General features: G+C 48.4%; 1 protein-coding gene across 1 annotated transcript in view; it reads left to right on the top strand.

The window, feature by feature from the left end:
* Nucleotides 1-12,370, top strand: part of PLXNB3 (plexin B3) — a 72,581-nt gene that overhangs the window by 10,975 nt on the left and 49,236 nt on the right. Inside the window, exons 5-8 of the mRNA XM_055003342.1 lie at nt 8,084-8,209; nt 8,904-9,004; nt 9,107-9,239; nt 10,527-10,683. Coding sequence (XP_054859317.1) covers nt 8,084-8,209; nt 8,904-9,004; nt 9,107-9,239; nt 10,527-10,683 — 517 coding nt within the window. The remainder of the gene's footprint in view (nt 1-8,083; nt 8,210-8,903; nt 9,005-9,106; nt 9,240-10,526; nt 10,684-12,370) is intronic.

Raw genomic sequence — 12,370 nt, 5'->3', positions numbered from 1 at the left:
GAAAAGACTGCCTGGTTTCCATGGCAACTAGCAGAGGGGCTGGTACCAGCTCCTGGCTGGCACGTGATGACATCACTTCCGGAAGTGACATCAATGCGCTGACCATGGGAGTGCTCCCGCGCTTTGCGCAGGGCCAATTCTTTAAGGATCAACCTGTTTGAAGCTGAAATCAGCCCCGCGCGAAGTGTGGGAGAACTAGAGAGCTGCTGTAGCACAGTGGTTAAGTGCTTCGGCTACGAATCAGCACTCTACTGGTTCGAATCCCGCTACTGAGCCATGAGCTCAGTAGGTGGCCTTGGGCAAGCCGCTCCTCTCAGCCTCCGTTCCCCAGCTGTATTGTGGGGATAATAATAACACTAACTTGTTCATCGCACTGAGTGAGGCACTAATCTATCTAGAAGAGCTGGATATAAGCGCAGTTGTTGTTGTTATCATTATTATTACTATTATTATTATTATTTTCCTGTGGCCAGCGTGATGACGTCACTTCAGGAAGTCTGACTGGGAGCATGTGTGCCTGCTGGGGGTGGGTGATTGCTACCTCCCACTGTGGGGATCAGCAGGCAGAGGGGCAAAGCACTGGGAGTTTGCCCACTGCCGGTAGGCACTTAGGAACTTACTCATTCAGCTACTTTCCAGCTGACAGCCTCTCCCTCCCTCTGTGTGGCAGAAATCTGTCAGAGAGAATAAGGGCCCTGCTCAAAATGCCTGTCCATCCTTCTTGTGTCATGTGAACAGGGAAAGAGGAGATGGGGGGGGGTTCTTAATTTTGCCAGAGGTCTTCAGTATAGGGCGTGCAGGGAGGGCTATAGGGCTGGTGTCTCCATGAGGAATGCTTATTTCCCCAAGGGATAGAAGTGAAGGGCAGACCTTCAGCTGGATAAGTGTTCTACGATCCAATCGCTGGAATTGGATACAAGCAGGCGCGGCGGGACTCTTTGGGGGCTTTTCCACCCCCCTTGAGGTTTAGCGTTCTAGGTAATACCTGTGACTGCCACCTTACAGGCTCTGCTGTTTCTCCATCTGGACTCCCTTTAAAACATCATTTGAAATTGATTTCCTTCTTAATACACTCATCAATTACCCTGTAAAATTGTGTACCATTTTTAAAAAGTTGATCTAAGTACCTTTTGGGGATATTGAAGGACGCACAAGAGAGCTTTACAGGTTTCTTTGAACAAAGCCAGAGATCACATTTGCTGTTGAAAGGTCTTGTTTAATGTGGTTGTTGTTTTCATTCTGTAACGCCTGATCAGTAGTGCACATGGACCTGTGTATGGCAGCTTCCTGGGTTCTAGCAGTGGAAATAAGCTTGAAACTGCGTGGGCCCGGCTGGAGCAGAGCCCGGCTTCCAGCAGTGTAGGAGTGGAGCTCGTGGTTCCTCCCCACGGAATACTTTCTGCCTGTCTGTTTTTTTTCCTTTATTACTCATTGGGACCCAGGACAAAATCAAGGGGGTGTGCTGGGCATGTGTGGAAGGGAGGCAAATTGGTTTCAGAGGAGGGGTGTCCTTGAGGCCTGCCCCCTCCCCTCCTCCCTGGGATCCTTGAATCAATGAAGGAGCGGTCCCCCTGACCCCTTGTACATCTCTTCCAAGGGTAATTCTCCCCGCACTGCCTTTAGTCCCAGGCAGAGAAGCAAGCAAGCAAGCAAGCAGCAGGCCTCTTGCTTCCCTTCAGCCACCCGTCTTCCTGGTCTCGAGGGGCCGGCGTCTTCTGTTCTCCAGCAAAAGGAGGTTGTCTGCAGTTTGTTCCCAGTGTCAGCTTTCTGTTGCAGTGGGAGATACTGCCCGATCCCTTTTTTGCAGGGACAGGAGGTCTTTCCGGGTCTGCGTCTTTTTCTTTTCTTCCCCTTTGGAAGAGATCGAGTCTCAAGTCTCACTCCCTCTTAGGGTTGCCAGCCTCCAGGTGGTGGCTGGAGATCTCCCGGAATTACAACTGGTCTCCAGGCCACAGAGATCAGTTCCCTAGGGGAAAATGGCTGCTTTAGGGGGTGGACTCTATGGATTTGTGCCATACCAAGGTCTTTTCCCTCCCCAAAGCCCACTTTCCTCAGGTTTCTCCAGGTTTCACCCTCCAGATCTCCAGGAATTTCCCAACTTGGAGCTGGCAACCCTACTCCCTCTCCCCTTGCACGTCAGGTTCCCATAGTGTCCACATGCAGGAACTCAGACGTGCTACTCTGGGAAAGGGACAAATGACAACAGAACTTTTCTCTCTGTTGTCCCTTGAGGAACTGCCTCGCTCCCCCTTCTCTCTCTCTATTCTGTGAGATCTCTTACTCTCTCTTCTAACAGATACTACTGTTCCAGTGGAGGCCTCCAACCCTTCTTTTCTTCTCGTGTGATGCACTTCTGTTTCTATTCTCCTTGTTAGAAATGTAAAATTTCCTGAAATTTTGAAGCTATGGGGGAGGAAATGTTTTTCCCCTTGTTTCAATAAAAAATGGAAATTTGGGGGGAAACTGAAATTATGCAATTCTTACTGTCCTATCAAACCAGTTGAGCCAGTTTGGTATAGTGGTTAAGAGCGCAGGACTCTAATCTGGAGAGCTGGGTTTGATTCCCCTCTCCTCCACTTGAAGCCAGCTGAGTGACCTTGGGTCAGTCACAGCTCTTTCAGAGCTCTCTCAGCCCTACCCGCCTCACAGGTTGTTTTGTTGTGGGAATAATAATGGCATACTTTGTAAACCGCTCTGAGTGGGTGTTAAGTCATCCTGAAGGGCGGTATATAAATAGAATGTTGTTGTTATTATTATTAAACTAATTTTACTGATTTAACCATGTTAAATGCATCGCTTACAACTTACTTTGCATGAATATTACAATATTTGACATATTTATGGAATTTAGAAGTTCTAAATGCCTTTGTTTTCTACCAGCAAAACTGCAAAAATACCCTGTTGTCCCCTGTGCTATCTTAGCAAATGTATCTTACTTTTTGTTTTCTGAAAAGTAGAAAAAAATTAGAGTTAAACAGAAAACAAACTTCATTGTGAATAACACAAATAGTGTTATTTGGTTAGAAAAAATAAGCTCACAATGGGTCAATGATATCTGTGCAGCTAGATGCCGTCCCTGTATTTTCCCCTCCTGCACGTAGGGCAATACTTGCACATTGGGCTACTTGCTACTCAGTCCGTGGACATACGTGTCACAGTAGTTTGAGGGAGAGCTGAAAACGACAACTACAAGGCACGTCTGGTCAAACGGACAGCAGAAGGCCTGGATCCGTCAAGAAGCAATGCCCTGCATGTTCTCCTCTCATAAAGATTAGGGATCCTTCTAGGTGCCAAAAATGCATCTCGGATTTAAGAACTGTCTATGTCTACAGCATGCCGACCTTGTTTGTAAAACCATTGCACTCCTTCTAAAAGAGAAAATATCTCATAGGATGTTTTTTTGGTACTCCCCAATTACCAATACCCTTCCCCCGTGATGCTTCTGTCTGTTTTCTGGACTGTCGCATCTCTACTCCTTTTTGCTGTTTCTGGCTGGATGACTTCTTGCTTCTTTAAACTTAACTAGTTGAAACTGAGCTGTTTATCGGCTGTCCCCCTCTTGGATCAGTATCTTCCTCTTTCCCCCCTTCCTCTGAGTTCTGCTTATATTTGTCCTCAGAACCTTCTCTAACTCTATGTTCCTCCCACCCCAAAATTTTATCATTTTCAAGCAAAGGCCTGCATGTTTTACTCCCCATGGCAGAGTCTCCTCTCCTTGTGATAAATGTGATTCTTCCCCGCCCCCAGCCTGGTGGTGTGTGTTTTGGGGGTGGGGCTGCTGTGCGATTATCCCTGTGTTTGCAGTGCTCTGGAGCCTCTCCAAGGCCCAGCATGATCCCCCTGCCCCGATTGCAAGCTCTGGGCTTGCCGGGGCCTGTCTGTCTGTGTTGCTCTCTGCTTCTGGAGCATTCCCGTCTTCTCGAAAACTTGACAAGCTGCCTGAGAAGATCTCCCCCACCCACTAGCCACCCAGAATAGCCAGGCTCCTCATCTGAAGTACCACTGGTTTTTCTCCCTCTTACCTTTCCTTGGATCGAGACTTCTGTTTTTCCCTCTTATCTCTTGCCTTTGTTAGCTCACTGTGTTGTTCTCGGTTCTGCTGCCCATTTATTTTTCTCTCTCTCTTGTTCTGGCCCCACTTTCTCCTGGCTCCCATGCTCGCTATCAAATCCAGGTTGAGTTTGTTTTCAAATTTCTTCACTCTTTGGCATCTTCTTATCAAGCTGCCCTTTTCTCTCTCTTTCTTTTTTGCTGCCACGTTGTCTCTGCTCAGCGGATACTCTTCTGTTTCAGAACTTCAGGTTACACACGTCTTCTCTTTCATCCTTCCACCCTCGCTACCCCCGCCCCAGCAATTGTACCTTTCCCGTCTTACAGATGTTCAAGCAGTGTCTGAAAATGTTTTTGTCTTGTCTAAGCGCTGATCTCTGCGTCTTCGTCTTCGGAGCCCTTTCCCTCTCTTAATGGTGAGGTATCTTTCAAATATGAGCAGGGTTTATTCTTTTAAGCTCCAGTATTGTACAATGCTGTGCAGTCTAAGTGGCTCCACAAATTCTTCCTGTCGCTGCTGTCAGCAACAGTCTTTCGGATCCTGGTGGCTGACAGGTTTTGCAAAAGAAAGAAATGATATTATGCGCGCGCGTGCGCACGCACGTGCGCGTGCGCATACACACACACACACACACACACACACTATTCAGGTAGTTCACTTTTCTGGTTCTCTGTCACAATTTTCTTTTAGTGCAGAAATCTGCATTGCCATACCTGTGGACCGAGCTAGGTTTTCATGGTGTTTACCTGTATGCATTCTGTGCTGCCAAATTCACCTATTAACATACTTTGATGTCCCCCCATGGTAACCAATAACAATACTTCATTGTGATGGGAATTCTTGGGAAGCAGCTCCTTCTTAAAGCAAATGGGATAGATGGGCTGAGCTCAAGGTGCCTGTATCCCGAGCCCCCTTTCCCAGTATCCTGCATTTATCCAGCTTTATGAGCGCATCAGTGACACCATCTGGAGACAGCCCGTGTGGTATAGTGAGTGCTGGATTGGGTCTGATGCTTGCCGCTCTAGTCTGTGGTGATGTTTGCTGGTTGAACCCAGGCTCTCACTGCTTCTCGGCCTTGTTGCGAGGGTCCAAAGAGAGAGGCCCTGTACGCCACCCTGAACTCCTTGGAGAAAGAGCAGAATAATGTCAGAAGTCTTCCTGCTCACTTTTTATCAGGGCTTTTTTTCAGGGGGAACGCGGGGGAACGGAGTTCCGGAACCTCTTGAAAATGGTCACATGGCTGGTGGCCCCGCCCCCTGATCTCCAGACAGGGGGGAGTTGAGATTGCCCTCCGGAGGAGGGCAATCTCAACTCCCCTCTGTCTGGAGATCAGGGGGCGGGGCCACCAGCCATGTGACTGTTTTCTCCGAGGGCAACCCACTGAGTTCCACCACCTCTTTCCCCAGAAAAAAAAGTCCTGCTTTTTATATGACATTGTTTACACCTATTCTCCTTAATCCCTTCGCTGGTGTGTGGGGAAGAGGCGCACCATAAGAACTGCCTCCCGTGACCATTCTCCTAGGAGTTGCATTTCTGGCTGTTGCTGCTTCGGGGCTCAATGAGGAGGGGTTGGAAAATGTTCTTAAACAGAAAAATTTCTGATGCTGTATTTTTCTTGTGAAAAATTTCCACTCCACATAATGTTAATATGTTCTCTCTGCAAGTGGAGTGTGTTCGATGAGGTATGGGGTACGAAGCATGGGCAAGCCCCCCGTGCTTGTACGTGGTGTATTTGCCTCCTTTCGATAACGTTTCAATTTGATTAGGAAAAAAATTCCCAGAAAACCCACATCGCTGGTCAGTGCCCATGTGAGGACAGCATCACCCAGTCCACGTGGGAATACGTTTAACTGGGGCAGAAAGGAAATGGTCAAGGGGAAGAGGAAGAGGAAAGGGAGGATAGGGGAGTGTATCATCTCCCACTTCACTCACCTCATCACCTACAGACCTTCTCTATGGCCACACTTCCAAACCCATTCTTGCTGTTGAGTGGACATGCCCTTAGGAATATCACGCCCACAGAATGTCAGAAGAAAAACCATTGATTCATTATCTCCGTAGCCACCCTGTGGCCTGATGAGGGCTGTAGTGTGGAAAAGCAATATTCGCTTGGAATGCAGAGGGTCCCGTGCATCGCTAGTTGCGATCTCAAGTCACAGCCGTGGCATAGACCTGTGCCTGCGGGGCTGGAGAGCCAGTGCCAGTCAGAGGACACACCCCTGGGCTACAGGGATCAGTGGTCTGATGCCGTGTGACACTGCTTCAGCTGCTCATTTGCTCTAGAGCTTTCTGTCTGCTTATTCCATTGTTGGAATTGTTTTAAAACTGTGGGTGGTGTTGGATGTTCACTATTGTACGGCTTACAGGGATATTTTAGAGGGAGTTCTTTATATAATATATCCTGAGAATATATACATTCATTTATACCCCCGTTCTTCCCAGTGGGAATTCAGAGTAGCTTATATTCCTCTCCTCTGCTCCGTGTTAATCCTTACAACAGCCCTATGAGGGAGGTTAAACTGGCCCAAGGTGACCAGGCCCGACGTGCTGCTCTTGGCGGAGCCCAGAGTGCGAATCCGCTCTGAGCGCGGCGCCGCCTGCAGGGCCCGAACTCCCAGGCTCACGCGCTCCGCCGGCCTGTGTCTGCAGGAAACTTGGGCCTTGGATCCCGACTCCATATTTCTCCGAGGTTATCTCCCATTTGTAACTGGCCCAAGGTCACCCAGCGAACTTCCATGGCACTGTGGGGTTCAAACCTGGGTCTCCCAGATCCTAGCCTGACACTCTAGGCACTACACCACACTGGCTCATTCAGTACGTGATTTAATTCTACGAAGTATTTCGTATCAATAATTTGTGTAGTAGAATTCAGATTTTAAGCACTTTCACTGTTCCTGTGTTGTAGATGTCATTTTTACTCTATTCTTTAAAATATTCAAGTGGGGGCTGTGTTTGAGGGTGGGGCTCCATATTGTCCTTCCCGTACTACTAGCAGACCCTTTAATCTGAGGCAAGGCCTCAGGTGTCAGATTTTGTGCTGTCATTAAAGGGTACTGACGGTCAGCTCTTTAATAGAGCCAAGCTACAAGTGACACCTTACACAGGTTGGACACTGGTCAGCTTACCTCAAGTTTTGATGGGAAACGTAGGCATCCTGGTTTTACAGCTTGGTTCTCCATTACAGCTGCAAGACCAGGATGCCTACATTTCCCATCAAAACTTGAGGGAAGCTGACAAGTGTCCAACCTGTGTCAGGCGTCACTTGAAGCTTGGCTCTCATCAGTCACCATATTTTCTTCCTGCTCTGAGGTGACAGCGTGTGTGCCTGTTGCCTCAGCCCTTAAATGACTTGAACTTCCCGAAGAACCAAATAGCCCGTTGTCCCAGTCCCATGTGTAAAATGATTTACATAATTAATTTTGAGGGAAGCATTTGGATTGCCTTTGGTCCAAGGTTGCCGGATGGCTTTTATGCCAAAATAAAACCCCTTTTGTGTTGAAGGAATATTGTCCTGTTTTTTCCAGAGCATTACAGTTCCACAGAATGTTATGTTCTGTCTCTTATTTCACCTTTCCGGTGTCCCTTCCGTTTGGCATATATGGTCTCTTCTGGAGTCTTCTGTTAGAGAAAGGCAGGTTTAAAATGTTGTAATAAAATATGTACTTTAAAAATAACATTTGGACTGACCCCGAATAGACAAAAAAAGGCACAATTCCCAGGGCAAAGCTAATAATGCAGGCTACTACCAAAAACGACAGCCCTCTGTCAAGTCTTAAGACAGGTTGCCATTTCTGAAGGCAGCCTTCTGGCGCTTCTTACGTGTAGCTCTGCCTTCAGAGGGTAAAGAGGCTTCATCCAGAACACTGTTTTGGTTTTCCAGGAGTGACCAGCAATGGGTATTAAGGAGGAACAAGCATACAACCTCTGGCCATCTTTACTATCTGGCCATCTTTACTGTTTTTAGTGGCTTTTTGGTTTAAAAATGGCTCAGGCCTCAGTTACGAGCAGTGATGGTCCTATTAATCTGTCCAGGTTTACCTTAACGGTTCCATGGCTCAGGTCTACAGCACAGTGTCCGCTGGTCAGCACTCTCCAGTCAGTCCAGATCTGCTACTAGATGGAAGTGGGACCCACCTTTATGTGATGACAGCCTCACAGGTGAGTCATGGGGGTTCGGCATGGCCCCCCCCTCCCCCTGCGCCTTATTTCCTCCAGTTGTGCTCCTTCTTGTCTTCGGTTTGGAGGAAAAGAAATTCTGCTCCAAATCTGTTTCAGTGGAAATGACTGTTGCATGGTTTTCACAATGTTCCTTGTGGCGCCTTTAAAGAGTAACAGACACGTTGTAGTGTAAGTTTCTGTGGGATAAAGCCCACTTCATCATGAGCATGAAGGGAAACTTCAGTTGGCATCATAGAAACGCGCATCCTCTGTGGTTTTGGCAAGGCACTCTGCCTGCGCTCCAATGTATTCCAGTCTCATGTTACAAGGCGCGACTTTACACTTGAAAACCAATCCTGCAGGACAAGGTGATTTCTTGCCGCCTTATTTTCCACATAGCTTGGCTCAGAGCAGCAAGCTGTTAAAGCATCCAGTGTAGGGCCTGCTATTCCAGAGGGCTGCCCCTTGTATTGAACCCCCAAATCAAAGCCCACTCCTGTTTTCCTTGTTGTCCTCCAACCTACCCCCTTATTTATATCATTTCCATGCCACACCACAGCTCTTGTCCCTAAAATACCTTTAATTTGTGCAAAGTAGATCAGTGCAAATTGTGTGTCAGGCGCTTGTTGTGAGTTCAGAATACAAACTGCCTTCCAAAGACCACAGCCAATTCTTGACTGTCTTTACAACTCAGGTCTCCAAAGTCCCAGTTTCAGAATGCCCCCAGTTCCAGGACTGTGACTCCTGCCTGCGTGCCCAAGACCCTTTCTGTGGTTGGTGTGTCCTGCAGAGCAGGTAGGTCTTCAGTGAGAGCAAGGAGAATGTCGCGTTTTGCTTTAGAGCATATGTTCTTTTCTCACTCACCTCCCCGCTCTAATACAACTGGATGATTGGCAGGTGCACCCGGAAGTTGGAATGTGAACGCCACGAGGAAGCCAATCACTGGCTCTGGAGCTACAGAGCTGAGAGCCAATGTCTGCGAGTGGAACAGATGTCACCTGCAAATCAGAGCAGGGAAGCAAGAACGGAGGTGGGTGCGAAACACGGGAGGGTGCAGGACTGTTCTTGTAGCTTGGCACAAATTCATCCATTACCTTCTTGATGACAAATGTGTGCAGTGAAGCCATGTCACTTGTGTGTGAAGGATCCCCTCCTCTGGCTTTTTAGAAGCAGGTTCTCTTCCATGGACAACAAATGCAGGCAAAAGTATCGGCAGTTCCTTCCACCTCTCTTCTACCCCTCACTGTGTTCCCTGCTCTCTGCCAAGACAGATTCCCACCCCATCTTTAAAGGGTAATGGGCAAATTGGTGCTGAGTTAAATCTGAGATTCCCACACTATTTATTTAAGACCTATACACTTTTTTTTCTACTTAAGTAATAAAACTGTGGCCGTCGACACGGGCTTCTGTTTAGCGCGAAAATGGCGCCATTTCCCGGCAAACACCCACCTTATTCCAACACTGGTGCGATTTTCTCTCTTCTGCTTTGTGCTTGATAGTCGTGATATTTTGCGCCTCAGTGTGAATGCCTCACATCGATGTTTTTCGCCTCGCCACGCCATAGGCCCACCCTTTTTTTCTCTCCTCAATCCCAGAATCCATTTCTCCCGCGACTCCCCCTTTTTTTTTTTGTAATAATGTCCTTATATCGCTATAACGACATCACACAATGAAAACTTCCTGCTGAAGAAAACAAGTAAAAATGACTGAATTGCCATTAGAGAAATTTTTATTTTAACCCAAAACCACACCTCGCTAAAAATGGCCGTGTTCAGTCATTTTCCGGGTTTTTTTTTTAACATTACAATGTTATAGCGATATAATGCCTTTATTTTTTTTTGCGCGGGAAAATTTTAAACTCCGCAACCATTCTATCTGACTTCCGCTTTCAGTTTTGCGTTACCGAGAGGATCTTAGGCGCGGAAGACTGCAGCCTCATCCAGCTGACAACAACTTCAGTTGTGCACACGGATTTGGGCTACCGGCATGTTTATCTAACGTTATTCCGTTATAGCAGAATTAAACGCCAAAAAATTTTTTAAAAAGGGGGGGGGGGAGCTGCTTCTGCACCCATTAGAGAGAACGGAACAGAGCGCTTAGGTGTGGACAGCTGGGAGCGCGAAGAAACGCGAGGTGACCCAAAGAAACATTACTGTGCTGATATCAGCGATGACGCTATATGCTGTAAATTTAACGGAACAGATGCCCGTGTGACGACGGCCTGTGTCTGCCGTTGTCCTTTTCTTTAAAATATGAAGCTGCATAAAGAGCAGGAAAACCAATTCCCGGGAAAAGATGTACCTCTTTCCGTACCCAGGTCTCCATGCTGGTTCCTGAGCTCCCTGCCTTGGCCGAGGGGGAGAATTACCAGTGTGCCTTCGGGTCCCAAGACAGCCTTGCCCAGCTTGAAGGGTCCTGGGTTCGCTGCTCCTCCCCGGTTCTCCAGCAGGTGCCGCCCACCCAAGAGGGCAAAGGTGAGCCTGGGGAAGGGGCACACTCACACACACAATATTGCACCCTTTACTTCCCCTGATGAGTTAATACAAAATAATTTTACTTAATTACTTCATTTCTACCTTGCCTTCTGCCCATGGGGACCTGAAGCAGCTTACACATTTCTCCTCCATTTTATCCTCACAACAGCCCTCGGAGGTAGGTTAGGTTGAGTGTGTGCGGCTGGCCCAAGAGCACCCAGCTTTTCATGGCAGAGTGGGGATTTAAACCCAGGCCTCCCAGATCCTAGGTCAACACTAACCATTACGCATGACTCTCCTTGTTGGCAACTCAATCGCAGTTCCTACAGTTGGGTTGCCCACACGTGCGCCACTTAATAGTGATGGGTGACCTGCAGCAATGAGCAGGTGATACTTTTCTCGCCATGTGCTCGATGTCTGCCCCAGAAGGCACAGCAGCAGCGGCCTGTTGAGAAGCCGGCAACTCTGGCTACCACTGGCTGACTTAGTTGCTTGTCCAAAGTCCCTCCGCCTGAAAACGAGGGGGCTTTCCTTGGAAGGGAATTGCACTGAGAAGATGCCTCCGCATTGCCTCAGACAGCAGCCTTCCTGGTGGAGCAGAGGCAGGGAGGGCGGGGCAAGGTGTTCTCCAGGTATCCGGGCCCTGACCAGTGTACTGGATTGGGCCTGGAAACAGGTCGTCTCATCTTTCCTCTTTCTCTGTGGCCAGTCTGAATTAGCCCTATGCTGCACCATCAGGAGCTTTGCAGCATTTCTTACGAAGGGAGCTGTGTTGACATGCCGTTTGAATTTTGGTTACCTTTAAAGCCCTGAGCGGGTTGGGACCGGCATATCTTCGGGACCAGGGAACATATAGTCCTCTCCCTGTATGTTCCCCAGAGACCGCTTCGATCAGCGGATAAATGTTTACTGGTGGTCCCCGGCCCTAAGGAAGCCCGCCTCGCTTCAACCAGGGCCAGGGCCTTTTCAGTCCTGGCCCCAGCCTGGTGGAACGCTCTGTCAATGGAGACCCGGGCCCAGCGGGACATCCTATCATTCCGCCAGGCCTGTAAGCCAGAGCTGTTCCGCCAGGCGTTCGGTGGTTGAAGGGGGCGGTGCCATGTCGACCTCCCACCTTTGGGGTGGGGGAGTTCTCCCCTCCATTTCACTTTAATGTACTTGGTTGATTTATTTTATTATTGCTTATTGTATGTTGATTTTAGAATTATTGTTTTCTTGTTTTTATTGAGTTTAACTGTTGTTCACCGCCCAGAGCCCCTGAGGATGGGCAGTTTATAAATAGAAATAATAAATAAATATTTTATTTTATTTTGCCACTGGGAAATTCTGCCCATGGCCAGCATCCTGAATCTGGCCTTCTGGGTTTGTGGGGAGAAAGTGCTTGGCTGCCTTCCAGTGAGTAAAGGGGCCGTGGCTCAATGGCAGAGCCCCTGCTCTGTATGCAGAAGGCCCCCGGCTCGGTCCCGGCACATCTCCACTGCTGAGGACCTCAGAGAGCCAGTGCTGGGGGGCGGGGGGGGGGGTTTGCTTTCTCTGCCTGAGGCTCTGCGGAGCAGAGCTCCTGCCTGTCAGATGAGTCAGGACGGAGCTGGGTGGACCAACAGTTTGATTTTTCTGCCTTTAACATAACGCAGCTTCACGTGTCTGGCTGGTATGCTCAAGGAGCTCTGAACTTTGAGGGGTTCTT

This window comes from Eublepharis macularius, chromosome 19 (genome assembly GCF_028583425.1).
Source record: "Eublepharis macularius isolate TG4126 chromosome 19, MPM_Emac_v1.0, whole genome shotgun sequence".
Lineage (NCBI taxonomy): Eukaryota > Metazoa > Chordata > Lepidosauria > Squamata > Eublepharidae > Eublepharis > Eublepharis macularius.
Note: the sequence above shows the minus strand (reverse complement) of the source record. Positions and strands in the feature narration are given on the sequence as shown.